At 45.7% G+C, this 27,151-nt stretch overlaps 1 protein-coding gene across 2 annotated transcripts in view; it reads left to right on the top strand.

Moving 5' to 3' along the window:
• The window catches only part of LOC146201806 (uncharacterized), a 33,898-nt gene extending 7,182 nt beyond the window's left edge, over positions 1–26,716 (top strand). Inside the window, exons 3-4 of one of the 2 annotated variants that reach the window (XM_084587765.1) lie at positions 23,241–23,385; positions 26,412–26,716. In XM_084587765.1, coding sequence (XP_084443891.1) covers positions 23,241–23,385; positions 26,412–26,634 — 368 coding nt within the window. In that variant the 3' untranslated portion in view covers positions 26,635–26,716. The remainder of the gene's footprint in view (positions 1–23,240; positions 23,386–26,411) is intronic. The other variant, XM_084587766.1, reaches the window with a different exon arrangement.
• Positions 26,717–27,151: the final 435 nt, after the last annotated feature.

The raw sequence follows: 27,151 nt of genomic DNA, 5'->3' as shown, positions 1-27,151 counted from the left end.
TTGCATTCGTGGTGGTCGGCGACACATCGCGAGACGGGGGTAGAGGGTCCCATGTTGATGTTCGGAGCTGCTCGGTAGTCTGCTGCATTCTTGTTGAAAAGGGTGGGAGACCAGCGAGGCGACGGCTCCGACGAAGCTCCAGCGGTTGAGGATGCGTCTTGAGGGTAGTCGTACCCAGCACCTGACCATTAATTTGTTACGACAGGGGTAAGACGTCGGAGCGCTGAACAAGACGATAGGGCAGGGAGCTCAGCTGGTCAACGGCAGCGCACCCGGCACGAGAGTCTTTTTCCAACGTCTTTCTCCTTCACTTGTGTTCTAAGCTTCATCTTCTTCTGTACTGTTACAATATTAATGGTGAATAGTATTTGAGTTGATAGAGTGTATTACGTTAAATTAAGCGCAAAAATGTTAGATTACGGTGGATTACTTTGAATTAACTTGATTATGGCTGATACGTTTGATTAAAGGTGATTATGTTCGATTGGATTAAAGGGACATAACACTGCAATTTAGGTCTCAAATTTTTTTTGGCGCAATGAGAACATTGATGCCTAAGACGTTTGATTTCAGAGCGGTTTTGGTAGACATGCTGTGAAAAATTTTTACCGAGAATTTTTCAATCAGTGCATAGGCCATTTTTATGTAGTTCGATGCTGGAAACTATGAGCAGGACCGCGATGACGACTGGTGGCCGACAAAAAAGACGTACCGAAAACAAATGTAAATTTCACTCATCATCATCACCACCAGCCAGAGGCCTTCGCCCTGCAGTGAGCGAAGGCCTCTCCCATTTTTCTCCAATTAACCCAGTTCTGTTTTAGCTGCATCCACTTGGCCCCTGCGAACTTCTTAACCTCATCCGCCCACCTAACTTTCTGCCGCCGCCTACTACGCTTTCTTTCCCTTGGAATCCAGTTTGTTACCCTAAGCGACCATCGGTTATCCTCTCTTTGCACTACATGTCCTGCCCATGCCCATTTCTTCTTCTTGATTTCCACTAGAATGTCAGTAACGAGTTATTTCTCTGACCCACTCTGCATGCTTCCTATCTCTTAATTACCCCTACCATTTTTCATTCCATAGCCCTCTGCTTTGTCCTCAACTTAAGTAGAACCCCTTTAGTTATTAGCCTCCACATTTCAGCCCAAAAAATTTCACTCGCCAGGCAGTAATTAGACATTTTTTGCTTAGAGTAACATCATTGTCAGTTTCACACTCAAGACTGTTACAGCACAATAATGCACGCCTCGTCGACGAAAGTTTTAGTGGGCAGTTTCATCGCTTCATTCACGGAATTGCAAACCCTGTGGCACCATCTAGTGGCAAAACTTGAAAGCATGCCTATTCGCGGTGCGAAAGGAGGGGTAGTTATTATTTAGGGACGCAGTGGGATAGAGCGGAAAATATAATAAATTATGACAAGCACTCCTAGAAAAAAAAAAAAAAGAACAGTGTGCATTTATGAAAATCAGCTATATTTTGCTGACATTTAATCATGCGGGGTACTACAGTGAAAGTAATAGGGTTTCTCCACTAGATAGTGCTTCAGTTGTTTTTATTCGATTTTCAATGGCAAATTAAAATTGTAAAGCCTATTTTCTTTGATATTGTAGTGCTCGATCTGTACTATATGAGGCAAGATCTTTTCATCTCTACCATAATCTCACGACATATTTTGGCCAGTGTTCTGTCCCTTTAAGGGTGATCACATTGAATTATGTAAATTAGGTTGGATTAAAGGTGACCAATTTGGGTTATGCTAGATAAGGTTAGATTGATGAAGAATCGATTTCGCATTCCTAGCATATAAGTAGCAGCATCTTTAGATTCTGTGCGTCGCAACTATTTTGATGATATATGACGACATTGTAGCATAACGTTCAATGTTAATCATAATGGCTAATCATCAGAAGTTAAAACCTTGGTTTAGTGCAATGACATCAGTCAGTGCAACCGTACTGATATAAGCTTCGTTACAATATATGACTTGAAAGTATAGCACACATTTCAATTTTTAATCACTATAAATTAGTACTGATTAATTATGAGGGGCAGCTAGTCTAGTGCAGTTATAGCAGACATAAGATATCCAACGATATATGACTTTTAGCTATAACATGAATTTAATTTTTATTTAGAATTAGATAACTAGTAGTACTTAATTATGACCGATAATTAGCCCAGTGCAATTATACTCGGCATAAGCTATCTAACGTCATATGACTTGATGATGTCGCATATGGTTCTAAGTTTAATAGCGGCTAATTAATTCACTGTGTTTAATTAAGATGCAATTAATCCGGTGCTATTATACCTGACATAAGCTACGCAACTATGGAATACTAGCGTTGCTACTGCTTGATTCAAAGGTGTGACATTGAGGTTGAGTTGCTACTTTTGCACTGAGTAGAGCTAAAAACACCTCCTTACTCGGATATCGTCGAGATCTTTAAATATCCAGGTGGGCCACATCGATTGAGAGAAGTCCAGTATGACTCACCTGGTAGCCCACAACGTTGCATCATAACTTAAAAATCTTTTAAGCACTTGAAACACACTGGCAACGCCAGTTAACAGCGCTTCCAAGCATTTCGCAGGCCGCTTCTTGTCCCCCTCAAGATGGCCACCGCAGGCTTCACCCCAGCCCATTTGCCGGTATAGGCAACTTCCACTCCAACAAATTTTTTTATAACCTCCTTGGTCCCTACACGTGGTGAATAATATTAAAATCTGCACATTTTGGCAGCCACACAAGATGCATGACCCCTCGCTCATTCAGGAGTTTCATTACTTTTTTGGTGGTATGGACTGGCAAAAAATCCTGCTGAAAGAATTAGAAACAATACACCAATGGCCCATTGAAGACTCAGGGAATCAGCAAGTGGTCAGTTGTATTGCAGTATATGGTGCTGTCGAATTTTTCTTCTGACTTCATCAGAGGGCCAAGCCAGTTGCAGGACAGCTTCCCGGGCATTAACAGCAGTGTGCCCGCTGGCCTTGATCTCCTGAATGTTTTCTTGGCTGTGGTGTACACAAATAACCCGCGACACTAGCTGCTGTTTGACCCATTTCTTTGGAAATGTAGATTTTTGTGAAAACCCCATTCTCTTCCAGTCCTGCACACTCCATTCACTGTGATTGCTGGCAAATTGGAGACGAAAAACCTTATTTGACTAAGTTAAAAATGTTCTGTGTCGCAACAGAGCTTCTTAATCTGGCTTCCTTTAGCCTTTAGTGGACCGTTGTGTCACCGAAACTGAGGTTAACAGGTCGATGCACACTCCTTGTGCTCAGGAAGGGGCCCTGGCCTGCAGAAGCTACAATGCCCAAGTCCTGCTTGTGACTGGCTGCGACTGGCTGCATGGCGTCTTCAGGCGCGCGATGCATCCTTGAACCTGCGCTCTTCCTTATACGCTTGGACAATTCGGTTGACTGTCTTTAGTGGCCGTCCTCTGAGACCAGCAATTCACCTTTGGCTGTAGCCACTTAGAGACAGCTCTGCACTTTGGATTCATTCATTACCAGGCATCCTGGGCATCTTTAAAAGAAATGTATGCTAAATCTGCTTCAGTACTCCAGGAGCTGATGTTCTGCATGCCGCACCTTTCTGAGACCACTGCTAGTGTAGCAGCAAATTGTACGCTTTCACAGCAGCATGCAACAGAAAAAAACATATAAAATTGTCCAATGGTTTGGCTTATTCAATTTTTTTCATGCTTATTTCCTTGTTTATTTTTAATGACAAGTATCAAATAAACTTTCTTCCATTCATTGCTACAGCCATTGTTTCGAATCTGCACGAAGCAAGCGGTGATATTAGTTTCTAGTAGCAATTGCCGCTGATTTTTGGCAGCTGATGCAAACATTACTTGTCGTTCACTGGGTGTGGCCAGCAGATAGAACAGCACTGCTCTCTCCACTTCGTTTCCAACGCCGCCGTCGTGCCTTGCCACTAGTTCTGGACGAAGCTATCTGCCACATGCTCGGATATTCCCTTTAATAAAATTCACAACTGTATATATGGGTAGGCTTAGAGAAGAACAGTAATCACGGCCCTATGATCATATTTTGTTTTCAGTGAAATTTTTATATGTGATGAGCAAATGTAAGGTAAGGTTTATTTTCCAGTCCCTCCCAACCCCTGTATTGTTTCGGCTAGCGGTTGGGTGAAAAAAAAAAAAAAAAAGAAAGAAAAAAAGCAGACATCGCGCAACAAATAAAAGTCAGCACTCTTTGCTCCTTAAAGGCCCACTGTCCACCCTCCGGTCGAAAATGTTTCATTCCTCAGTGACTTTGAGACTTCACCCCTAGAACGCAAGGCCGCAAAATGTTTTTGAAAACAGTAACTAATAATGCAGTTACAGCCACCGCAATCACCCGATTCTGTCATGCTTCTCTCGTTTCGGTTCCCTCGCAAAGGTTTTTCACTCTCCCGCCCGAGGTCGTCTAGCCTCCGCAAGACAAATTCCCCTTCCTCCTCCGCGTTTGGCGGGAGGTGGGGCGTGGCACTCCGCGAGCACGAAAAAAAAGAAAAAGGAAAAAAAAAAAAACGGCCGAAGGGGCGCGCCCCGCTGGATTCAGTCTGGCCGTCGGGAGGGAAAAGCGCGCAGCGAGCGGTAGACACCCGTCCTTCTCCCGTCAGTCAGCGAGACGGACCAATGGACGTCGTTCGCGGTACGTACGTCATTACTGTGGCTCGTCTGGCCAGCGCAGGAAACGGGGAAGCTGGCTTCCCGAAGGAGAGCATGAGAGAGCTTTGAATTGTATTTTCGATGCTTTGCGGCGCGCGTGTCACTGTAGCATTTTGCACAGACTATCTCCGGTACCTGATTGAAACACTGGGCTCCTTTGCTTAAAAGGGCCTTCGCTGGACAGTGGCCCTTTAAAGTGCACAGACTCTAAGGCCATTCATAAACGAACAACTGCAATTTAATGAATTGTAAAAGAAAATGAAAAAATTGACATCTGATAGGGAATAAACAGCAAAGCTTTTCACAAAATGCACTGCACAGACACGCAAAACAACACACTAAAGGAACAGATTTCGGATGTAATTGCAGTTACATTGCGAATGGAATCATTTTTAAATCCAAATTTATTCAGTAGAGATGGCAACACATAACTTAGACTAAAGTCCGTAATGTGTTGACACAAAAGAATGAACTGCAAGACAGGCAGCGATTTTCTAGGAAAAAAAATCACGTATCACAAGGGGTGGAAAACACCGTATTTGCCATTTTAAGAAACTGCAGGTTTGGAGCTCTGCAACTTGTGCACTGAAACTTTATTTTACATTATTTCTAACTTATTAAATTTATGCAACTTTTGCTTTCAGAATGGCTGTAAAAAAAAAGGTTTTCATTTCTGCAGTTATGATAAAGCAAATATTGTCCCAGGAGCAGCGCGCTGCAAAAAAAAAATGTTTTCTACCCTACATTTCATCACGATGGTGTGTGATATCACTGAAGTTTACTCTTTTTATTAAGCAGGTTCTGTTCTTTATTCTAGACAAAATTTGTAGCTATTGATTAGTAAGTTCTTTCTCCATGCCGCTTCAAAATCTGCCAAAATTAAAAAAATTAAACTGATAATTTAGATGCGATTCAGAAATAAAGTTAAGATAACTCAAAAACAATTCCCAGTACTTCATAAATATCAGACACTAAATTGTCATTGCATATATAAGTAGTCTAAAAATACAGTAATAAATACAAAAGTGAGCACACAATTTCATTCTATAAAATTGCTTAATGCTGCCATTTAGTAGAAGAAACCCTAAGAAGTTTTATTTAGTAATGAATGCATGTGGATACATTTTGCATGGCACAGTGATCGAGGTCATGTATGCAATGCATCCTCGAGATGAGGAGACATCAAAATTGCAGTGGCTACGGTGGTCGATTCGTCTCTATGTGAAGGGACCAGCGCGTCTATGCGACACTGCAGGGTAGCAGAGGCTGAGGAAGTAGCCATTGCTCTAGCAGGGGCAGAGGGTCATAGAACCGGGCAGTCACTAGCGATACTCACGGACTCTCAAACAGCCTACTGAAATTACATGAATGTCAGGGTAGGTCGTCACGTGCTCCATATACTCCTCGAAGTGAGCGAAAAAATTAAAAACCACTATAAAGAAAACAAGGCCACATACAAAATTATGTGGGTACAGGGCACATGGGGTGGCAGGGAACCAAGAGGCCGATAAGATTCTCTCAACAGAGAGGAAGCTGTCATTTGGAGACAATTTTAGAAAGGTTCCTACCAAAACCTACACATTCTAAACAAAATACACCTTACGATATACGCGGACAGATGTTCATGGTGCACCGAAAAACCCACACTATATCACATCACATGGGCCTGTCAAAACATAGGCATGGCCCCCAAAATATTGCCACCTGACGGTTCGAGGTAGTGCTTGAACGACGAAGAAGTTGGAGACTCTCGCGCGCTTCGGCTAGCTGGGACTGTGGACTCTTGAGCTTGTGTCTTTGTGTTACCGTTTTCTGGGAACCTCTGTATTGACTGTGTGTATCTGCCCCTGTTGCCGATACCCATAAATCCCTGTCTTCGTGACAGTTTTGGTGGAGGTGCTGGGTAATTGTCCTCTCAATGTCGCACACCCCTCCGCGAACCAACGACACCGAGCTTTTGCCTGTGGACACGCCAGTTCATCGCGTCAGCCGGAGGAACCTGGGCCTTCCTCCCGAACACGGGCCCTTGGAGTCCACTTCAACAACGAGCCTCCGGCCAGCCACGCAAAGCACTACGTCGGTCATGCAAGGTACTCCTGTTTACCTTCAATACCCCCGAGTGCCGAAATCGTTCCATGACACTGCGCATGAAGACGTTGAGGATTGGCTAACTCAGTTCGAACGAGTCGCATCCTTTAATCAGTGGGACGACAACTTAAAGCTACGGAACGCCATTTTCTGCCTGGAAGACCATGCCTTGACATGGTATGAGAACCGAGAAGGCACAATAACATCATGGCCTAAGTTCCGCCGTCTTATCGTAGAGGCGTATGTCAGCCTGGATAGGCGCGAACGAGCAGAACGTGCTCTACAATCTCGGAAACAGATGCCAAACGAGTCCGTCATGATGTATGTTGAGGACATGACGAAACTATTTCGACGTGCGGATCCCAACATGTCTGAAGAGAGAAAGCTGCGCCACCTGATGCATGGGGTTAAAGAACAGCTTTTTGCTGGTCTTGTACGTAGCCCACCAACTACAGTTACCTCATTTTTAACAGAGGCGGTCACCATGGAAAAGATCCTACACCAGCGCCGCTCGGCGGTCTACGACAGCCCAATCCTCGCTACGACTGCTGCCGAGCCTCTTACAGCTGCTGTAAGCAATACTGAACACCTCCGAGATCTTATTCGTGCGATTGTACACGAGGAACTGCAGAAGGTTTGTGGCACGTTCCAACCCAGGGGTGATTCTCTCGCACATATGATCCGCGAAGAGATTCAGCAAGTCACGCAGCCATCTCTGCATGTTGCTGAAGCTCAAAGTACCCCTGTGCCTGATTATTCTCGTCCGACTTACGCTGACATTCTCCGACGCCCAGTTCCCGTCCAAGCTCCGTTGTCTACGTTACCACCAACCCAGTGCATGCCCGTCCAGCAGCCAACGCAATACATTCCTGTACAGCAGCCAACGCAGTATGTGCGGCCACCGCGGTCAAACATTCAACGAACGGACGTCTGGCGGGCCCCTCGGAGCCGCCGCCTTTGCTACCACTGTGGGGAACCTGGTCACATTTTCCGGTGGTGCCCTTATCGGGAACTCGGACCGGAAGGTTTTTACACCAACGCACCTAGACGCACGTTCGGACAACTACCTCGTGACATTGGAGACAACCTCGCACAAGAGAGCCTCCGGATGGCGCGCCGACAATCCAGGTCTCCATCCCCACGTCGGCAAGCCCCCTCAACAACTGGTGACTTCCCGCGAGCACCGCCTGGTCGCTCGCCAAGCCCCCACCGGGAAAACTGAGTAGAGCGACCTCTTGGGGCGGGGCCGCTAAATGTCAGCACAAAGAAGTCCCCCCAATGAGAACAAATATGGATTTTGGAGCAGAAACGACAGCATTTGGTTCACGTGACCGGCTATCGCTGGACATCCCTGTGTGCATCGATGGTCATGTCAGAGCTTTAGTGGATACCGGAGCAGACTTTTCGATTTTGAGTGGGAAACTGGCAGCGAACCTTAGGAAGGTTATGACACCATGGTGTAGCACGCAAATACGCACGGCTGGGGGGCATGTAATTACTCCTGTTGGACAGTGCACGGCTAGAATCCAGATTCGTACGTCAACGTTCGTTGTCAGCTGCGTCGTTCTCCAGGAATGTTCTCGTGATTTGATTCTCGGTGTGGATTTCCTGCGGGAATATGGCGCCATCATCGATCTCCGACAGCGAACGGTCTCGTTCTCAACGGAGAAAGCGGCTGCCAGCCCCACCGATGGCCAACGTACGTGCGCCCTACGGGTTTCAGCCGAGTGTGTTTCAGTGCCTCCCCGCTCCAGCATGTTTGTGAGTGTTGTGTGCGACGGGCTTCGTGACGGGCCGATAATAGCTGAAGGCAACCGTTCGCTTTTATTTTCTCATGGCATCTGTGCAGCTCGAAGCTTAATTATTCTCAGCAATGGTCACTCAGAACTTCTCGTCACGAACTTCACGAATGAATCTCGCCACCTCTATCGCTCTACTGCCATCGCTTTCGGCGAACTGTTAAAGAAAGTTTCTGAATGTTTTGCGTCTGACATTATTGATACTCCCAGTGTCCTAGACCACATCGATGTTAGCAGTGACCTTTCTTTCTGTCAACAACACGCCCTACGTGCCTTACTGCTGGAGTACGCCCCGTGCTTTGCCTCATCATCGAAAGTCCGGCAAACTTCTATCACCAAGCATCGCATCTCAACTTCTGACGATGCCCGACCTATTCGACAGCAGCCGTACCGTATTTCGGCCAAAGAACGTGAGGCAATTCGGACACAAGTCCAGGAAACGCTTAATGATGTTATTCAGCCGTCTAAAAGTCCGTGGTCGTCGCCAGTCGTATTGGTTAAGAAAAAAGATGGCACACTGCGTTTTTGCGTTGATTACAAAAAACTGAATGACATCACAAAAAAAGATGTATATCCGTTGCCTCGTATCGACGATTCACTCGATCGACTTCGCAACGCCAAGTTCTTTTCCTCCATTGATTTAAAAGTGGTTATTGGCAGATAGAAGTGGATGAGCGCGATCGGGAAAAGACTGCCTTTGTGACACCCGATGGCTTATATGAATTTAAAGTATTGCCTTTCGGTCTGTGTTCAGCGCCAGCGACGTTCCAGAGAATGATGGACACCGTACTTGCTGGTCTTAAATGGCAAACCTGTTTGGTTTATTTGGACGACGTCATCGTGTTTTCAGAAACGTTTGACCAACATCTTAGGCGGCTGTGAACGGTATTGGACGCTCTTCGCTCGGCCGATTTGGCACCCAAACCAGAAAAATGTCACTTTGGATATCAGCAGCTAAAATTTCTCGGTCATGTGGTTAGCGCTGACGGTATCCGGCCTGATCCTGATAATACAGCCGCTGTAGCCAATTTTCCCATCCCTACCACGAAGAAAGCAGTCCGACGTTTCTTGGGCCTGTGCGCGTACTATCGCCGTTTCATTGCCGATTTTGCCAAGATTGCAGAACCTTTGACGCGCCTGACACGTGATGACGTCCCGTATGTCTGGTCTTCCGAGCAGCAGGAGGCATTCACCGAGCTGCGCCAACGGCTGCACAACCCTCCCGTTCTTGCACACTTCGATGAGGACGCTGCGACCGAAATTCACACCGACGCCAGCAATGTCGGTCTGGGTGCTGTTCTGATCCAGCACCAGCAAGGCGAGGAAAAAGTGATCGCTTATGCCAGCCGCACCCTTTCTCGGGCAGAATCAAACTATTCAACTTCTGAAAAGGAGTGTCTCGCCGTCGTTTGGGCCACAATGAAATTCCGACCTTACCTCTACGGCCGTAAATTTAAAGTTGTGACAGACCATCATGCTTTGTGTTGGCTAGCTAGTCTTCGAGATCCATCAGGACGTCTTGCACGGTGGAGCCTTCGTATGCAGGAGTTTGATTACTCTATCGTTTATAAATCCGGACGTAAACATGAGGATGCTGACACACTGTCTCGATCACCCGTGGAGTTGGCCCATGACAGTACGGATGAAGACGCCCATTTTCTTGGCATTATCAGTTCCTCTGATTTAAAGGCCCGGCAACGGGCTGATCCAGACCTCAAAACTGTGATCGATCATCTGGAGGGTTTCGATTCTACAGTATCTCGACTGTTTGCTAAGAACTTGTCATTCTTCTGTACGCGCGACGGAATCCTCTACAAGAAAAGCGCCGGCAACAGTGACCGAGCCTATCTTCTAGTCATCCCTGCAGATCTCCGCGATGAAATCCTTCATGCTTGCCATGATGAACCCACCGCTGGACACTTGGGCTTTGCACGCACTCTTACCAGAGTGCGCCAGGCCTACTACTGGCCCAAACTTGCCGCCACCATTCATCGATACGTTAGAGGTTGCCGCGAGTGCCAGCGACGCAAGACACCGCCATTGAAGCCAGCGGGTTTCCTGCAGCCTATTCCCCCACCGCTAGTACCATTCGACCAAATTGGTATGGACTTTCTTGGCCCTTTTCCTCTATCGTCAGCTGGCAATAAGTGGATTATTGTGGCTACAGATTATCTGACACGTTACGCGGAAACTATGGCGGTGCCACGTGCAACATCCTCCGAAGTGGCACAATTTTTCATGACGCAGATTGTCCTTCGCCATGGCGCCCCTTCATACGTCATCACTGATCGTGGCAAGGCATTTACAGCGCGTCTTCTTGAAGAAGTTTTCCAACTAAGCCAGACACATCACCGAAAGACTACTGCTTACCATCCTCAGTCTAATGGCCTTACTGAGCGACTAAACAAAACAATAGCGGACATGCTCGCCATGTATGTCGATGTCCGGCATAAAGCATGGGACGTAATATTGCCTTATGTCACATTTGCATATAACACGGCCGTCCGAGAAACAACTCGATTCACTCCGTTTCGCCTAGTATACGGACGCGATGTACAGACCATGCTCGACGCTATGCTGCCATGTGCGGCTGACGACCAGCTGCTTACCGCTGACGCAGAAGAATTCACCAACTACGCTGAGGAAGCTCGTCAACTCGCCCGTAATCACATTACAAAACAGCAAGCAACAGATGCACGCCGATATAACGACCGCCATCGCTATGTCGTGTTCCAGCCTGGTGACAAAGTCTGGGTGTGGACACCTGTCCGGCGCCCAGGCCTGTCAGAAAAACTTCTCAATCGTTACTTTGGACCCTACAGAGTGTCGCGTCGCCTCTCAGAAGTTACGTACGAGGTTATTCCAGACGGAACTGTACCGAGTTCTAGTCGTCAGTGCTCGTCTGACCTGGTGCATGTGCTTCGCATGAAGCCGTATTTTACGCACTGAAAGCCGTATTTGCCATCCGGATCAGTTTTTGTTTCTGTGAGCTTGTGGTTGTTGTTTTTTCGAGGGGGGGGGGGGGAATAATGCCACCTGACGGTTCGAGGTAGCGCTTGAACGACGAAGAAGTTGGAGACTCTCGCGCGCTTCGGCTAGCTGGGACTGTGGACTCTTGAGCTTGTGTCTTCGTGTTACCGTTTCCCGGGAACCTCTGTATTGACTGTGTGTATCTGCCCCTGTTGCCGATACCCATAAATCCCTGTCTTCGTGACAATATGAAACACGAGTGCGGAGCAATGGGAGACTGCTGTCCAGCGACCGCTGCGAAGACCAGCAAGGTCTGTTACAGCGAATTCAACGGGCGGCAGTGGCTAGCGGAGCCCTGGACTGAGGGCAACCGACCATCGGTTGGAGGCAGATGAGGTTGGCGGAGAAGACTCCAGGGGGCGCAACAAGGAGACACCTCTGAAGACACCCCAAAAACTGCCAAACAATGACATAGAGCTAAATAATGTTTTTCCTTCCTTTCTTGGTGCTATAATATGTGTCATGAACTGCTCGTTGAACAGCTGCCAGGTGCAAATCTTGGAAGCACAGGGGCTGCTTTATGCGTTCACCTCACCTAGCAGTCAGTGTCAGAAAATTTATTTTGTTCAGGCCTATCATCCTGTGAAAGGTTTGCATGTGTCGGTGCATTGGCTAGAGCACAGGAGCTCTTAGAGAAAGGATAATACACAAAGTAACATGTCCGCCGTAGTGGTGCAGTGGTTAGGGTGCTCGACTGCTATCCCCAAGGAGGCAGAATTGAATCCCAGCTACGACAGCCACTCTTCGATAGAAGCGAAAAGCAAGGTGTCCGTGTGCGGTGCAGTGTCAGTGCACGTTAAAGAACTCCAGGTGGTAGAAATTTTTGGCGCCCTCTACTATGGCGTCTCTCATAGCCTGAGTCGCTTTGGGACATTAAACCCCTTAAACCAAACCGAACAAAGTAACAGAATACATGAATTATGCAAGAAAGTACAAAGCCGGAAACACTACAAGGAGGAATAAGACAAAAGTAAGCTCAACTACTGAGGCAAATAAATAATGAAAGTGTACATTATATTACAGGTAGTAGTACACGAGTATAAACTTGACACAAAAAGGATAATTCAAGCAGACAGTCCACGTACGGGAATCACAGCAAATTTTCCGGACCAGGTGATCCCTGACGCAGTGTTGGCAGGAAAGCAGCGTGGGTGCGATGAAACGCGCTTTTTCAGCACTGATAATTTGTCCCCAATTGCACCAGCAGATGAATCATGCAACCTATTTTTCCTCCTGTTTTCCACTGACTGTGCTGACACTCAGAGGTTCTTTACAGGCCGCTTGCATGCATTTTGTCGAGGACCCTTCAACCAGCTGGAAATCCTCACCACATGTTATACACTAACAGTTTTCAGCGGCAGCAAATGAGAGAAGGTTAATGTCAATCAGGTCATAACTATGGTCACAAGTTTTTGCCGTTATGGTCTCTATGCGTCTCACCGAGGGTGAAAGCTTCGATGCAGACGCGCGTGGTGACCGCGGCGTCCGCCTCTGGATTGTGTTGGAGAGAGCTGGGGTCATTGCTGATCGATTCATGCCTTTCCTGTGGAAGCACAGTCTGCTAAACCACTTCTTTGTCTTCGTCATTGCATGAGCGCTAAATATCCAGATTCAAAATAAAGAAAATGTCAGTTGGCCACGAAATACGCCGAAGCGCGAACAAAATGCCGTGAGTCGCGAGTAGTCCGGCTGCGTCTGATTTTTTTGTTTGGCTAAAAAAAATGTGCTAGCTAGCTTTTCACTGTTGTCAGATCAGTGACAACAATCCCGCTGAATGTGAATAAAATAGACACTGAAAAAAAAAAAAAAAATCTTTTTTTCAGATTAGGAAAGGTAAAGGTCTGAAGCAGGTGTCAAAAGGGGGCGTTGCCGGTCACCGCCTTGGTTTAGAAAAATGTCGATTTCGGAGTAAATATTTCACGTGTCGGTAAATGAAGGACTGTACTATGTAAAGGATAGGATAGGGGTTTTGATTTGCAGAAAAATAAAAAATCGATTTGTTTTTAAATTTTGCCTACCCTGTTCCCTTAAAATAGGAAAATAAGAAAAGAAATTAACAAGACACGAATGTATCAAAGGATAGGCTGCCCAAACAGGGGGAGCCGAAGAGTAAGTCGGACACCGTGCCGGCAAGTCAACGAAGCATATGAGCTAAAGAAAATAAGAAAAGGAATGCGTCGCTGGTGAACACACTGACGGCAAGGCAAGAGAGCGTACTCACCTTGGAGAACAAGAAAAGAAACGCGCCACTGGCAAATACTCTCACGGCAAGGCAAGAAAGTGTACTCTAGTCGAAGGACAAGAAAAGAAACGCTCCACCGGGAAGGGGCGCACCTTTGAGCACGAAACAAAAATACAGCTAGCAGGCCGACACAACGGATGGCCAGAAAGCCCCCAGCGTCATTCGCTCGCCGCTTATCATCTGATAGGGTCATGTGCCACCGTCCCCGGCCAGCGTGACATATGCAGAGGGTTGCCGCTGGCTCAGTGCCGCTGAGCGTGTTTGCTTGAGCTTAAACGGCGCTAATTGGGTGCGCGCGCTGTACGCCTATATGTACACCCTTGTGCAAAAGTGGAGAGACCATATCTTTTGACAAAATCGCACGTCGGCTTTTTCTGATGGTGAAATGGTTATTTATAAGTTATGCATAGGGTAGCCGCACTAATATGCTTGCCATCTTGCCCAAGCAAACTATTCAGGTGCATCTTTTTATACAGAAAAATAATAATGGCAGTGGTTCGTGTGGTCTCTCCACTTTTGAGTAGGGGTGTACAAGAGCCAAGTGGCTAAGCAGCCCTCGTCGTTAATGGAAATGCTTCTGTACCGGTGCCATACTGGTAGATACCCTTACTGAGATCCATCACGATTCCTGCCTTGGCTATGAAGTTATGGCTCAGTATGACTGGCCACGACAGACCGGGAAGGTGTAGAAATTGCTGTCTAATCTTTTGCCCATTTTTAGAAACTGTTAGGCGGGCTGCTGAGGTTGCGGGTACCACGTGAGTCGATGCCATACGAAGGTTAGTGTTTACACTCCGCACCTGGACATGCTTTGTCTCACAGGCATTTTTTACACTGTAGACACCGTAGATCCTATTTCTATGAGGGCTGTAAGTTAAAGTCCTGCCATTTTGATCACGATTAGCAGCGTCTTGTCTCGTTGGCTTCGACCAAATGAAGTTTATGGCACTGCACTCATCATGCGTTTGTAGTGTTTCTCGGGGTCTGACTCATGCACAGCAGGCGATGACAATGGAACAGCCATCGGCGATGGCACCCGTGGCAATTCAGACCGGAGGGGTAGCCACTGGGCCAGCTCTCCTCCCTGGCAGCAGGATGGTGTGATGACTGAAGTACCCTGCTCTGCGCTGTCCTGAACCTGTGAATCGGAGGACATGTTGTGTCCGGAGGCGACATCGTTGCACCCAAAGGCAGCACGCATGCTGCATCCGAAGGCGACATGCACGTTGCACCTGAAGGCGACAGTGTAGCGCCCATAAACGCTTGGTAACCGGCAGCTGCTGCAGGTGGTGTCCGTGATTTGTGCGCTCCCAATTTGGATGGCCCAACTGCTGCCACACAAGGCGTCTCAGGACCTGCGTATTGCAAGAAGGCACGGGGTCCCGAAAAATTGTGGGCCAGCGAATGGTTGTCACTGCTTACCACTGCCGGCCGCCGTCGTTTCTCTGCTGGCAACTGCCAGGAGGGCTAGGGCACTGGAAGCAAACAACTGTTTGTGTTGCCTCTACCTTGATGTGCCGTTGAAACAGAAGGCCTGTTACGACCCTGGGTGCACTGTGAGGGAGACCTCATGCTCCTATTGAGGATTTGGGAGTAGCTCGCTGTTTCAGCAGTGTGGTGACTGAACAGATCCACCGTGCAAGGCAGCTAGGGTGGCAGCTCAGAGTTCCTAGTTACCGTGGATGGACCGGGCCACGCACAGGGCGGTTCTAGGGAGGTTTCAGGCAGAGGTGGTGGCTGCTAGGTGAGCTTGGCTAGCATTGCGGCCTGAATATCAGAAGCAGGTTTTGCAAGGTAGTCCAGTGTCGCAAGTATGCCTGGAAGCATGGGTGTGCTTGGTGTATCGCTTGCGTGACTTTTTCGGTTTCTGGCGCGGCCAGGTCGGCGCGCTTATAGAGTTCCTGAAAGGAGCGAATGTCTTCTAGGAGGCTTTCATTCTCGGCCTGTGTGCGGGTGCGCAGTTCATCTTTTATACGAATGGCATAGTTGGGAGTAAGAATTCAGCCCTTAAGAGCTCTTCAAAGCGCGCCCAACTCTGAAAGGTTTGTCGACGTCAGCGTGCGGCCGGACGCGGTCAGAGCTACTGGCAAAACGCATTGTAGCATAATGTCGTCGGGCAGCGCCTCTGCTTTGTGATAATCCTCCATTTTTTAGGAAGACTGCTGCCGATTTCTTATTGGTATGCCTCTCTTATTTATGCACTGCAAGCTGTAATCGGAAGCTAGGTGTTGTTTGTGCCTGACGCTCCAGCAGCATGGTCAATTGGCTGCAAACTGAAGCCATATCTGGTGAAGCCTTCCCCTTGCCATCGGAGTTCGCTGCTGAAGTCTCCCCTTTCCCTCCGGATTAGGCATTGTGCTAGCTGTGGGGTCCTTTGACTCATTAGGCTTACTAGTGGTCTTACCAGAATGTAAACGCATTGAAAAGCAAGTAATTCCTGCAGAAAACTCGGCCGAAGGAGCGACTACAAATGTTGGGTTGGAAATTTGCGTGGCAGCGTAGGTGTGCCTGATGTGTAGTCCCAGGAGGCTCAGGATCAGGACGGTTCTTCTTGGCTCACCGTCGCTGTGGGCACACTACTCACCATTCAAGAACCGTATGGCTAAAAATGGTCTTCGCGGCAAGGGGGCACACTCTAAATTACAGATACCAATTTCCTGAACGCTTTGAACAACAAACAAAAACACATTGGGCGCCAGATAAAGACCTCTGCCTTCTCTCAGGGGGCTTGAGAGCTGCGCAATGAGCCATGAAGGACCACAGCCTCAGGAACAAAACACTTTAACCCCTTAACCGTTTCGGACGAGCTGCACTCGTCCTTGCCAAGCCGTCCCCAAACCGTTTTGGATGACTATAGCTCGTCCTCGCTGAATAGGTTCTTCCCTTCAGCGTTTCGGACAAGCAGCGCTCGTTTGTGGCTTAGATAACATTTTGCTCGACAGATGGCAGCACTGACCTGATAATTTGGTTTTTTCTACCACATAAACGTCTTTTTTGTATGGCAACATGGGTTTTAAAAATGGCATCCGGCGGAGGCGACGCGTGCATTGCTGGCCCGTCTTCTCGGAAACGACGCTTTTCTTCGTTGTCATCTTCTTCGAACGATGGTGATTCAGACACTGAAGTGTATATTGTTTCAGGGAGCAAGGACGACAGTGATGACTTTGTGCTGAGCAGTTCTTCCATATTGTGAGAAATAATAAAGTTCAATATGCTAATTTGACTTCGTGTTTGCTTGAAAAATTTTTTAAAGATCGAATGCATGCTTTTTATTGCAATAATAACCGAAATCAGGAATTAAAAAAATAAGCAGTTTTGTTAAAAAAATTCGTTGATATAATAAAACGGTGAAGGGGTTAAATAAAATCGGAAAATAAGAAAAATCAGCAAGACAAGAATGAATCAAAGATTAGGCTGGCTGAAAAGAGGGAGCTGAATGGTAAGGCAGATGCCACGCTGGCAAGTCAACGAAACATATGAGCTAAAGAAAATAAGAGTGCGTCGCTGGTCAACACACTCACAGCAAGGCAAGAGAGCGTACTCACCTCGGAGAACAAGAAAAGAAACGCACCGCTGGCGAATACACTCACAGCAAGGCAAGAAAGCGTACTCGAGCCGAAGGACAAGAAAAGAAACACCCCGCTGGTGAATACACTCACGTAGGTTTTCTCCTCCGCTAAAAAAGGGGCGCACCTTTGACCACAAAACAAAAACACCGCCTGCCCCCGCAGGGGGTACCTGTTAAAGCAGGTGTTTGTGTGTACTGTGAGACACCATGGACCCCAGCACCCACGCTTAGCCATGCGTGGCTTTGCCGTGTTTGGGGAAAGGGGGATCCTGGTGGTTGAGCTGATGCCGAGTATTTGGACCTTTAAGGCCCCTCGGTGGAGGCAACACACCACTTTGGCCCACGCTTCCCATAGACGGCACCTCTGGGCTGACCCACCCGGGGGATATCGGCAATTGCCCTTTCCTGTCCTCCCTGCCATCTTTCACTTTCCTATCTCCTTTCTTACAACTGTCCTGTCTCCTCTTCTTTTCTTGGTTTTTCCTTCCAGGCGGCAAGGGTTAACCTTGTGTGGCTAACCACCCTGCGTTATGCCATATTTGGTTATAGTCGGGGTGTACAGCTGGCGTAGGCAGGGCTGCTTCGAAGTTCCTGCCGCGTCCCCTCGTTGGGCTCCATGGTGGGTGGCTGCCACCCCGGCCGAAAAACAAAGCTTTTTTATGGCTACCTCTCTACTACTAAATGATCGGCCTCAGAAACGAGGTCGCGCCGACGTCACAGCTCAATTCTTTCGAACCAACAGCATGAACTTTCCACGCTACCATGTGATCCACAGTGAAGACCAAGAGAAGACTGCCCAAATTGTATCGCCATTCATAGTCTCTAAGAGCATTACTGATGTTATAGGACCCGAATACAAAGTCAAAAAGTTGCCAAACGGTGATCTGCAACTGGAAATACTCTATAAACACCAATTTGAAAAACTTTCTCAGCTAACTTCGTTTGGAGAAATTCCCCTAACCATCAGTCCCCACTGCTCTTTGAATACCATTCGTGGAGTAATCTCAGACTATGACCTCATACACTTAACAGAAGAGGAACTGCTTGAAGGACTGCAGGAACAGAATGTGACAAATGTGTACAGAATAAAAATATGGCGCGATGGGAAAGAAATACTGACTAAGCACTTCATACTCACATTTGCCTCGAGCAAACTTCCAGACACTGTTGAAGGGGATACATGAAACTAAACGTCAAACAGTACATCCCCAACCCACGTCGTTGCTACAACTGTCAAAAGTATGGCCACAGTTCCCAGAGCTGCAGGGGCCAACAGACCTGTGCGAAATGTGCTTCGCATGAACATGCTGCCGGAAACTGCCAAAACGAGTCATATCTGTGCATAAACTGTGAAGGTGACCATGCAGCCTATTCACGAACCTGTCCTACATGGAAAAAGGAAAAAGAAATTGTAACATTGAAAGTCACAGAAAACTATACCTACAAAGAAGCTCGAATCCGACTGTCATTGCTGCACAAACCTGCATACTCTGTTGTGGCGCAAGAGGGCGCGGCGCCGCAGCAGGCTTCAGTACCTGCCCAGGTCAAAAACAGTGAGCCTGGCACAGGGGCATCTGTGCACCAGGTGGCAGTGGCTCATGCTACTCCACCTCACACCAAGCAGGCCGTGCGGTCTGTTCTGCCGACCGGCCATAAGGCCTCCCCGCACACGGGGAAACCAAACTCAAATCCCTCCGTGCGTCCTGCACGGACGTCCATTGCATCAGAAGAAGCAATGGACACAACTAACCAAGATAGTCCTGAGCCGTCAACATCCCAGAGGCGGCGGGACTCCTTGGAAAAAGCTAAAAAAGACAAACCCCGAATAACGGGGCCAAAAGCTCCCTAGTTCGTTTCTGTTTACCCACATAGAATAGGATGGCTTTCATAGTAAACTGGAACTGCAGGGGACTGATAAATAATTTACAGGATATAAAAGACATATTAGCTGTACACGCACCTTTCGCTCTATGCTTACAGGAAACTAACCTGGGTCCCCAGCACACAAGAATCTTAAAAAATTATAACGTCTTTCGCTGCGACAGAGTGCAGGCAAATAGACTCTCTGGCGGCGTTGCCATCCTAGTTCAAAACAGTATTGCCGCTCGGGAACTCAGACTAACAACTAGGTTGGAAGCTATGGCCGCCACACTCGTAACTTACAAAACAATCACTATATGCAGTGTGTATCTCCAGCCACATGTTAATGTAACTCTTAATGAATTAGAAGACCTTTTAAATCAACTGCCAGAACCTTTTCTGCTAGTAGGAGATTTTAACGCCCACTCTGCATTTTGGGGGAGTGAAAAAACTGACATGCGAGGACAGATTATAGAGGATTTTATTTTATGCAGTAACGTTTGCTTGCTAAACACCGGTAAACCTACTTACTGCTCCCCAAGCTCGGGGAAAATGAGCTGTATAGATTTGTCTTTTAGCTCACCCGGTGTTTTTTGTGATTTTAATTGGGATGTTTTGGACAACCCCTATGGGAGCGACCACTTACCCACACTTATCACCTTATCCTCTGCACCAAAAGTCATCCCCACAAAACCACGACGCTGGAAACTTCATATGGCAGACTGGGATTTTTTTAAAATGGAAGCTAATTTAGATGAAATTTTTTCAGAAACTTATAATGTTGACGAACTGAACAAATTGATCACAACTTGTATCATAAATGCTGCCCGCCTGGCTATTCCACAATCCACAGGAATGGTAAAATGCCACCACAGAGTATGGTGGTCCAGCGAATGCGGAGATGCAAAAAAACATCAAAACAAAGCTTGGGGAATATTTCGAAGGTATCCGTCGCATGAAAATCTAATACTTTTTAAGAAGGCGAGAGCCAGGGCTCGGTATATTCGCCGAAATGCGGAAAAAACATCCTGGAAGAACTACATATCATCTATGAATAGCTCAATCACTTCCAAAAAAATGTGGGAACAGGTACACAAACTAAATGGTACTTACTCTCCCTTCACAATTCCAGTTTTAACACCCCCAGGAGTATCAGCAAGTATAGAAGAACAGGCAGATATACTAGGCCAGCACTTCTACAATATTTCCAGTTCTTTCAACTACCCAGAGTTTTTTTTTAGGTACAAAAGTACATCTGAAAAACAAAGACCTTCCAACAGACAGAGGAAAAAATGAACCATACAATAGTTTAATCACACTTCAAGAGTTACAGAAAGTCCTTGCTACTGGCAAACAGACTGCGCCTGGCAAGGATGAAATACACTTCAAAATGCTTGCACATCTATCTGATTCCTCAGTGCATGCACTTTTAAAATTCTTCAACAAGATATGGATACATGGCAAAATGCCAGAAGCCTGGAAAGAGGCTCTTATTGTGCCTTTCCTGAAAGCCGGAAAACCACCAACCTCCCCCGGTAGCTACAGGCCCATAGCTCTCACCAGCTGTCTGGCAAAATCTTTTGAAGCCATTTTAAACACCAGACTAACCTTCGTTTTAGAGTCTCGCCAACTTATCGATAATCATCAGTGCAGTTTTAAAAAAACATGCTCAACTACAGATCACTTAGTCCGACTCGAAAATACAATTAGAGATGCATTCATACACAAACAGCACTGTCTTGCTGTCTTTTTCGACTTAGAGAAGGCGTTCGACACCACGTGGAGATACGGAATACTGCGGGACCTCGGAGATTTAGGCATACATGGCAGGATGCTGAAAGTTTTCAGCAACTTTCTGTCCAACCGTAAATTTCAAGTTTGTCTTGGCTCAGTCCTGTCAAAAACCTTTACCCAGGAAAACGGTGTCCCTCAGGGCTGTATTTTAAGTCCCACACTTTTTAATTGTAAAAATGAATTTAATTAACAGAGTAATACCTAAATCTATTATGTATTCAGCCTATGTCGATGATCTCCAGATAGCCAGCACATCCTCAAATGTATCAACCTGTGAAAGACAAGTACAATTAACAATAAATAAATTAGTGACATGGGCAAACAAAAATGGGTTTCAGTTCTCTCCGCAGAAAACAGTGGCGGTTATGTTTTCGCTAAAACGGGGCATAAACGTCAATCCCACTCTGTACATAAATGAGAATGAACTACCAGTTAAAAACGAACATAAGTGCCACATAGGGATCAGAGGCAATGAGAGAGCCGATGCAATTGCTGCAGCTGCCTGCAATGTAGAAATTCAGAAAGAAAGTATACCATATCGGGATGCAAAAAAATTTGTACAAATAGAACTGAGAAGAAATTGGCAACCTTCGTGGGACAATGAAGCAAACAACAAACTGCATGCCGTGAAACCAAAACTTGAGGAATGTCATGTAACCATCAAAAGCGCTTATTTGAAGTAATTTTGTGTCGTCTCCATATCGGACATGCCCATCTGACGCACAACTTCATTCTTAGGAAAAAAGAAAGGCCGATATGTGAAGGATGTGGAGAAGAAGTCACTATAAACCACATTTTATTCTCCTGCATAAAGTTCGAGAAACTGAGAGAAAAATATTTTACACACTTCTACAGAGAGCGAATTCCATTTCACCCCGCCTTGCTCCTCGGAGAGGATGCAATTGTCGATACATTCAGTGTTTTTAAATTCTTAGAAGAGGCAATGCTCCTAAACAAGTTGTAATGTCCTTGATATCTAGTTCGTATTCCTAACATAAACACAATACATCTCGTGTCTGGTGCATGATAGCCTTAGTTGCTTATGTGCCATTAAACCCAACACACACACACACACACACACACACACACACACACACACACACACACACACACACACACACACACACACACACACACACACACACACACACACACACACACACACACACACACACACACACACACACACACACACACACACACACACACACACACACACACACACACACACACACACACACACACACACACACACACACACACACACACACACACACACACACACACACACACACACACACACACACACACACACACACACACACACACACACACACACACACACACACACACACACACACACACACACACACACACACACACACACACACACACACACACACACACACACACACACACACACACACACACACACACACACACACACACACACACACACACACACACACACACACACACACACACACACACACACACACACACACACACACACACACACACACACACACACACACACACACACACACACACACACACACACACACACACACACACACACACACACACACACACACACACACACACACACACACACACACACACACACACACACACACACACACACACACACACACACACACACACACACACACACACACACACACACACACACACACACACACACACACACACACACACACACACACACACACACACACACACACACACACACCGCCTGCAGACTGACACAACGGTTGGCCAAAAAGCACCCAGCGCCGATCGCTCGCCGCTTCTCTGTCATCCGGTAGGGTCATATGCCCTCACAATGTGCTACCGCCGCCGGCTGGGTGCCACCGGGTGCGCTCGCTCGAGTTTAAACGGCGCTAATCGTGTACACGCGTCGTGTGTCTACATGTATATGTGCCAAGTGGCCCACAATATACAAAGAAAAATGATCGCAGCAAGTCCTGAATTACCATTGTGCGGGTGAAGAACGCTTCTACATGAAGTAGGCAGAACTGCCCAGACAGTAAAAAGGAATCATTTAAGTATTTCCAATGAATAAAATGGAGGAGAGGTCTTGCTTTTGAAATTCCTGCTGTACTTTGTAATTGCTGTCCGTGCGAACTTCTTACTGGATATAGAATTTTTTTTCTTCGCAGGCAAGCGGCCCAGGCCACCATCTGAAAGCGCAGAAAGCAGTGATGCAGAAAGCATAACAGATATAGACACTGAAGAGGAAATAAATGTAGAAGACTATGAAATGGCAGCATTGCCTACATTTAGGAGGTGAGGAGTTGCATTATATTGCTAAGTGTGAAATATCAGTTTTCTGATTAGGGTTGTTTCATGCGAAACATCCGACACCAAAAGCGACCACCATCAATTAATTGTTCTGGAAAAAAAAAATTGAGCGTGTTGGCAATTGTGGAAAAGTTTTTTCGTCGAAGTAGCTTTGTTGAGAGAAATTTTTGCTGATGTGAGCGCTATTTGAATCTGCTGCAAAGAAGCAAAAGTTGGTCCGAGAAAAAAAAAAACTGCTTAAGTCATTCGTGATACAACATGCAATGAGAGATATTATTTTAAAATATCTGACTTGCATTGTTCTTTCATGCGAGTTCATAAATGGAGCAATATAAGAATTTTCCATGTTCTTTTTTTGGTCACTGAAATTGCAAAATGGTTTATTTTAAGAAACCTTTTACATTAACCTCAATAGAGTATAAGCCAAAACAGTTTTTTTCATGCTTTCCTCTGTTGCTCTAGTTAAAGTTAAAAGTAATTTGAATGTGTTGAACAAAACAGTTTTTAAAATAACCTTTCCAAACTTTGAAAAAAGTAACTTTTTTCTATATTCAGGCTTGTATTGGGAATCATGGCCATCGATATGGAAACAGCCAAGATGGCTTATGGTACACATCAGCGTCTTAGCTTTTAGTCTAGGAGATTTTGTGCAAGTAAATTTTGTTTGATGGGAAAATTGATTTCTTGAAGCCCCAACTAGCGAGAGCAGCTGACACTGCCAAACTGGGGCTTCACTGCAGAACACATATGTGTCAGTACTTGATATTATGTTTCATATATGCACTCGTGCTTTTTATGAAGTGAACATGTGGCTGTGTGGCTTCACATTCGTACAAATACATTGCAAGCGATACCTTTTCGTCAATTTACCACATCTCCTTTTGAGTGTTTGGGGCACTCAGTCAAGCCAGCTAGACAGCGTTGGTGTGAGCGTTTTGCAGTGGCAGTTAGTGGCCATTTTTTATTAATTCTGTCTGACGGGGAGACAGATAGATCAGTTTACCTCCTGTTTCACAGCGGAAGCAATACCATGCATTTAAGGGCTTACGGTCCCTCAGAACTGTGACTATCACCTTCAAACTTGATTTTTTATTACACTTTCCTCCTTTGTTTATGTTTTATTATCCACATATATTCAACTTTTCAATGCCTGAATCATTAATTGCAGACAAAGTAAGGTCACCTGACCTCTCATGTCTATTTTTTTACTTGAATTTCTGAGTGTTTGAGTACTATAAGATTTCACAATGAAGGGTTGAAATCGTAGCCGGTCTGAAGTGGATAAACTGTGATAACCGTGACTGCGGTTACCAAGGTGAATTTCGAGGTCAGTTTCTTTTGTACTTCTGTTTTAGAATTTTGCAACAAGATTACTTTATTTCTTTTTGTGTTATTTCTGGCTTAAGTACATGCACCCTCTTGTGATTTACTCCCGTCATGATATTATCTCTACAAGCTTGCTCTTGTTACTACAGTGTGCTGCAGATAGCGGCGAATGCACTTTGCATTTGAAGACATGAAAAAGTCTTATTCTCGCAGTAAATATGGTTCCCCTCATGATAGCAGAAGTTCAAGGAGTTATTTTTCGTCCTTTCTTGAAGCTTCGTCACAGAACTTTTTTCCTTTTTAGGTTAATCCTTTTTTCCTTAAACCTGCGACTGTTGCTCTGACATTTGACCATACTATACAAAATCATTTAAAGAAGTACAAAAGCAGCCTTCTCTCTATTCTTTTTGCATATGTAAACCATAATGGGTGGTGCCCCACCATGGTGGTGTGGTGGTTAGGGCACTCGACTGATGTGCCCAAGGATGCAGAATCGAATCCCGGCTGCGGCAACTGCTTTTTGATGGAGGCGAAAAGCAAGATGCCCGTGTGCTGTGCGATGTCAGTGCGCGTTAAAGAACCCGAGGTGATCGAAATTTTCAAAGCCCTTCACTACAGCGCCTTTCATAGCCTGGGTTGCTTTGAGACGTCAAACCCCATGAACCAAACCAATCATAATAGGCGGCGACATGTACGTGTTCTGCAGTGCAGTCACAGTTTGGCTGTGCCTGCTACCCTCGCTGGTTATGGATTTCAAAAAATAATTTCTCCTGTCAAACAAAATTTACCCTCATGAAATCTTCTATATTAAAGCTAGGATGTTGATATGTATAATGAGTGTTTATATCTTTATGGCCTTGATTCCCAATACAGGTCTGAAAATCAAGAAAGTCTTTTTTTTTTTTCAGTTTGGAACAAAGTATTTTGAAAACTGCTTTTTTTAACACGTTAAAGTTATTTTTAGCATTAATTACAGTGATGAGAGAAAGCACAAAAAAGATTGTTTCAGCTTACACTTTATCAAGGTCAATATAAAAAATGTCCTAAAACGCCACATTTTTTGCATTTTTAGTACCCAAGAAAACACGAAAATTTCTTATATTGCTTCATTCATGAACTCCCATGAAAGAACAATAAAAGTTAAATATTTTAAAATAATGTGTGGCGTATCTTGTTTCATAAATGATTTAAAAATTGAAGTTTTTCTTAGGCCAGCTTTTGCTTCCTCGCAGAAAATTCAAATAGCGCTTACATCACAAAAAAAGTTTTCTCGAGAAAAATGCTTTGGTGAAAGCCCTTTTGCACAATTGCCAATAAGCCCAACCTTTTTTTTTTTTTTTTTTTTTTACCAGAGTTGGCAGTGATCGCTTTTGGGGTGTGGGGCGTTTAGCATAGAATGAATTACCCATTAGTGGTTATAATGGTGCATTGGATGGATTACACTTTTGACTGATGACTTGTGACGAAGGGTTTGCTTCTAAGCCCTTTAATGGGGCTTCTAGAAGCATTTTTTGAAATTGAGATTGATGAGGACGATATTTCTCGTTGCCCGTGAGATTATGAATGCTGAATATGTGCAACGAGTCCCATTAGAGAGCTTATGAGCAAGCTCCTGAGATTGTGTACTTTTGGCAGAGGCTGTAATATATTCTACAAAATTTTTGCACTGTTTTAATTTGTTGCAGAGAAAGGCTAATAAGTATTGCCAAGAAGCAGTGGCATGAAATTAAGCGACTACGGGCACAGGTGCGCAATTTGGAACGAGCACTGGCCTCAAGCCAGGTGCTGGATGAAACCTACCTACTGGACGTGCTTCAACGTAATCTTGATGGCCCACTCCTTGATCGGGTGGCTGACATCATTGTTGGAGATTTTGATGATGATTCTACTGCATCTGAAGACTCTTGACATGCTTGGTTGTTGTTTGTTCTTTTGTTCTTTTTTTGTTTTTGTTTTCAAATAAATGTTGTTGAAAAACTTTTGCATCAATCTGTGTAGTGTTGTGATCATTTTAAAGAGGCACACCCATACACTGCCACAGATTGAAGCAAGTACATTGCGAGTAAAACTGAGCACAGAACTTAGGAGCCTAATACATTGATGATCTGCTGAATGAGCAGGCTCTGTTCTTCCTCACCCTCAGTCCAGTCCAGCGAGGTCCTGATAGTATGGAAGGGAGTGGAAAAGAAACCCGATTGCAATGTACCCGAGCAGGAGAATAGGCAGTGGGAAAGATTGGCTTAAGGTGCATTTGGGACATGAAGGATCATAGTGGAATTTGTAAAGCTGAAGCTGGTGTGGGTGTGATGAGCGTATTCATCTGTATATGTTGAAGGCGATGAGCCTTCTGCATAGAAAAACTAGGATGAGGGTCAGGGTAGAGCTTAGAGTTGAGGCGGGTAGCATTTGATGGTGGTGCGAAGAA

This window comes from Amblyomma maculatum, chromosome 1 (assembly GCF_055883805.1).
Source record: "Amblyomma maculatum isolate TAMU_Amacu chromosome 1, ASM5588380v1, whole genome shotgun sequence".
Lineage (NCBI taxonomy): Eukaryota > Metazoa > Arthropoda > Arachnida > Ixodida > Ixodidae > Amblyomma > Amblyomma maculatum.
This window is presented reverse-complemented; position numbering and strand designations above follow the sequence as displayed.